The sequence below is a fragment of the Apium graveolens genome, chromosome 3 (assembly GCF_009905375.1).
Source record: "Apium graveolens cultivar Ventura chromosome 3, ASM990537v1, whole genome shotgun sequence".
NCBI classification, from domain to species: Eukaryota; Viridiplantae; Streptophyta; class Magnoliopsida; order Apiales; family Apiaceae; genus Apium; species Apium graveolens.
Genome location: NC_133649.1, coordinates 202,707,058 through 202,710,989, shown reverse-complemented (window position 1 = coordinate 202,710,989; position 3,932 = coordinate 202,707,058). Strand labels below are relative to the sequence as shown.

The following is a 3,932-nucleotide window of genomic DNA, read 5'->3' as shown; positions in this document are numbered from 1 at the left end:
AAATACAGGTTTACATGTAATAACAAGTGCTTGTATATATTTGTGTTTGTGTTGTTTGTAAATATATTTGTGTTTGGGGCTTGTTGTTGTAAATAGCATGGTTTATGAGTGAATATAAGAATTTTATATTGATTATACTAGGTAGTAAATGTACTATAGTATATAGTAAATTAATATGTTATTTGACAATCAGGTAGTTTGAGAATAGCATGGACAAATCTTGGATTTTCAAAGATAGGGACACACTTGACTATGAAATCGGGGTAGAAGAGTTTTTGATATTTGTCAAGGAAAATGCTAGTGATCCTAAAAGAATCCCCTGCCCCTGTAAAAGATGTGCTAACTTCAAAAAATTTGCAATTAAGATTATCAGGGGACATTTATATGAAAATAGTTTTAGTCTGGGGTACCTTGATTGGATTTGGCATACACAAGGGTCTGCAAGTAGGTCATCAGTTAATAGAAATGCTCCGACCCCTGCATCTATGCCTGCCCCTGCACCTACGTCTACCCGCGCACCGATACCTTCCCCTGGCCTTGCATCAGAAACAGTCAATGTTTGTGATGCTGCATATAATTTGAGTGAGTACAATAATGAGCCGTATCAGTTTAGGAGATTTGTGGCTGATGCTGAACAGCCTTTGTATGAGGGTAGTGAATGTACCAAGTTGGAGTCGATGCTAAAATTGCACAATTGGAAAGCTAGGTTCGGAATTAGTGATAGTGCCTTTAACAATTTGCTGTCTACCATTGGCTCTCTCCTTCCTAAGGACAATGTGATGCCACCTAATGCATATGAAGCCAAGAAAACCTTATCCGACTTGGGCCTAGAATACATAAAATATCACTCATGTCCAAACAATTGCATACTGTATCGGGGGGTAAATGTTGATGCTTCCGAGTGTCCTAAGTGTCGTTTATCTCGCTGGAAGTTAGGAAAGGATGGTAAAATAAGGATTAATGTTCCTGCTAAAGTAATGTGGTATTTTCCAATTATACCGAGATTCAAACGGATGTTTAAATCTCCTTCTACATCTGAACTAATGACCTGGCACTCAAAGCAGCGAATAGAAGACAGAAAGATGCGGCATCCAGCCGACTCTCCTTCTTGGAGAAATATTGACTATAGGTGGCCTGCCTTTGGTAGTGATGTACGAAATATTCGTTTGGCGTTGTCTGCAGATGGTATAAACCCACATACTAACGGTCTAACCAATAGATACTCTTGTTGGCCAATAGTATTAGTGACTTATAATCTTCCTCCGTGGTTATGTATGAAGAGGAAATTTATGATGCTAACAATTTTAGTTTCCGGTCCACATGAGCCTGGCAATGACGTTGACGTATATTTACAACCTTTAATCGATGATTTAAAGAAGTTGTGGGAAGAAGGTGAACCAAATGTTTATGATGCATACACCAAGTCATATTTCACTTTAAAAGCAATTTTATTGTGGACAATAAATGACTTTCCTGCATATGGAAATCTGTCCGGATGCGTTAATAAAGGTTATATGTGTTGTCCAGTATGCGCTGATGATACAGTTGCCAAGTATTTAAGCCATAGCAGGAAGATGTGTTACCAAGGCCATCAGCGTTACTTGGCTAGGAATCATCCATATAGGAAGCAAAAGGCCGCTATTAATGGACAACAAGAATTAGGGCAGGCACGTCAACCTCTGTCTGGAGAAGAGGTTTTATTGCAGCAAGATAAAATTAAATTTCAGTTTGGGAAGGAAGTAAGTAAGTCAAAGAAGGTTGATTGTCCATGGAAGAAAAAGTCAGTTTTTTTTGAATTAGAATATTGGAAGTTTCACCATGTCCGTCATTGTTTAGATGTCATGCACGTCGAGAAGAACGTGTGTGATAGCTTGATCGGCACACTACTAAATATGAAATCTAAGTCTAAAGATAGTGAAGCTTCTCGTCTTGACATGATTGACATGGGGGTTAGGGCTAATCTAGCTCCACAAAAAGGAGAAAAAAAAACCTACTTACCCCCTTCGATTTTTAATTTGTCCAAGGCAGAAAAAAAGAAAATGTTGTCATCGTTAATGCACATGAAACTTCCTTATGGACACGCGTCGAATATTAAAAACTGTGTTTCCATGGAAGAATTAAAGATGTTTGGGATGAAGTCCCACGACTGCCACATCTTACTCCAACAACTGCTTCCTATTGCAATTCGTGCGGTACTTCCAAAAAAAGTCAGGGTCACCATAATTAGGTTGTGTTTCTTTTTTAATGCTTTGTGCAACAAAGTTGTAGACGTATCGAAACTAGATAAATTTCAATCAGATGTAATAGTAACTTTGTGTGAGTTGGAAAAAATCTTTCCTGCATCATTTTTTGATATAATGATACATCTCATAGTGCACTTGGTTCGGGAATTATGGTTATGTGGGCCGGTATTTTATAGATGGATGTATGCATTTGAGAGGTTTAATAAGGTGTTGAAGAGTTACGTACGCAACCGTTATTACCCCGAAGGCTGTATAGCTGAATGCTATCTGGGAGAAGAATCAGTAGAATTCTGCCAAGAGTTTGTCAAGCAAGCTTGCACCACTGCTGGTCTTCGTAAAGATGAAGGCAAGTTAAGTGGTCCATTATCTGTTGTGACAATGAAATCAATCGATGAAAAAGAGCGGGATGAAGCTCATTTACATGTTCTTCTAAACAACATTGAAGTACAGCCATATATTTTGTAAGAATTTATTAATTTTGTGGTTGTTCAATTAATATATAAATTATATATTTACTGGCTAGTTAATGATTATATAATTTCTGTTAGAATGCATAAGGAGTATCTAGAGGGAATCCATCAAGGAAAAAAGAAAAGTGTTCATTGGCTCTTGAGAGAGCACAATCACCTTTTTGCCGATTGGTTTCTAGAAAAAGTTAGTATTTTTATAGTTTCATTTGTGCCTAATTTATTTGCTCTATAGTAATATGGAATTTAGAAGTATTTTGTTTCTGAAAATGTGTAGGTTAGTAGTGAAATGAAGGAGAATCCTGGAGGAGTTTCAGAGACAATAAGATGGATAGCCGGAAAACCATCATTTTCAGTTTTGACTTACGAAGCTTATCTAATAGACGGGGTCCGATACTTTACAAAAGAGCGAGATGGTGTGAGGGTTGTTCAAAACAGCGGAGTGTCTTTAGTTGCTAAAACTGTCCAAGTGTCTAGCGCTAAAGATTTGAACCCTGTAGAAAGTGACTTGACATTTTACGGTGTTATCTTAGAAATATGGGAGCTAGATTATCATGCATTCAAAGCCCCGTTATTTTTATGTAATTGGGCAGATAATGACAAGGGAATTAAGGTGGATGATCTTGGGTTCACACTTGTCGATCTAAGTCGACAAGGCCACAAGAGAGATAAATATGTGTCTATGGATCAAGTAAAACAAGTTTATTATATTGAAGATCCGGTGGATGCCAAGTGGTCCGTTGTATTAACCTCTACAACTCGAGACTACCAAGATGTGTATAACGACGATGATTTAGGAGACACAACCATGGAAAATCCCCCATTCTGCTGCCAAATTCCTATATGTGATGTCGGTGAAGATGTTGAAAAAAATATTAGAGAAAATATTAAGGGCACTTGGGTTAAAAAGTGACAATATTATTTGCAGTCATGTATCTCCTTTTTTGTAACTGTTTAGCATTGTTTATGCCTAATGATATTATTTGAATTTTCGTATGTTTATGACTGTTTATGAATGCATATAGTCATCGTGTCTGACTGTTTATAACTGTTTATAACTGTTTATGTATGCATACTTCACTAGTTTAGTTATGACTGTTTATAACTATTTATATATGCTTGTGACTAATGAAATATATGTTTCATTTTCAGATTGAAAAAGATAAATGGCAAATAAAAAACAAATATCTAAAGTACAAGACAAGTCAGATGAGGAGGTGGA

The 3,932-nt window shown here is 36.8% G+C and overlaps 1 protein-coding gene across 1 annotated transcript; it reads left to right on the top strand.

Moving 5' to 3' along the window:
- Window positions 1-209: 209 nt before the first annotated feature.
- LOC141714780 (uncharacterized) lies at window positions 210-3,623 on the top strand. The gene is made up of 3 exons (XM_074518278.1): window positions 210-2,704; window positions 2,792-2,897; window positions 2,988-3,623. The coding sequence occupies exons 1-3, from the start codon at window positions 210-212 to the stop codon at window positions 3,621-3,623; spliced, it is 3,237 nt and encodes a 1,078-aa protein (XP_074374379.1).
- The last annotated feature ends 309 nt before the right edge of the window (window positions 3,624-3,932 follow it).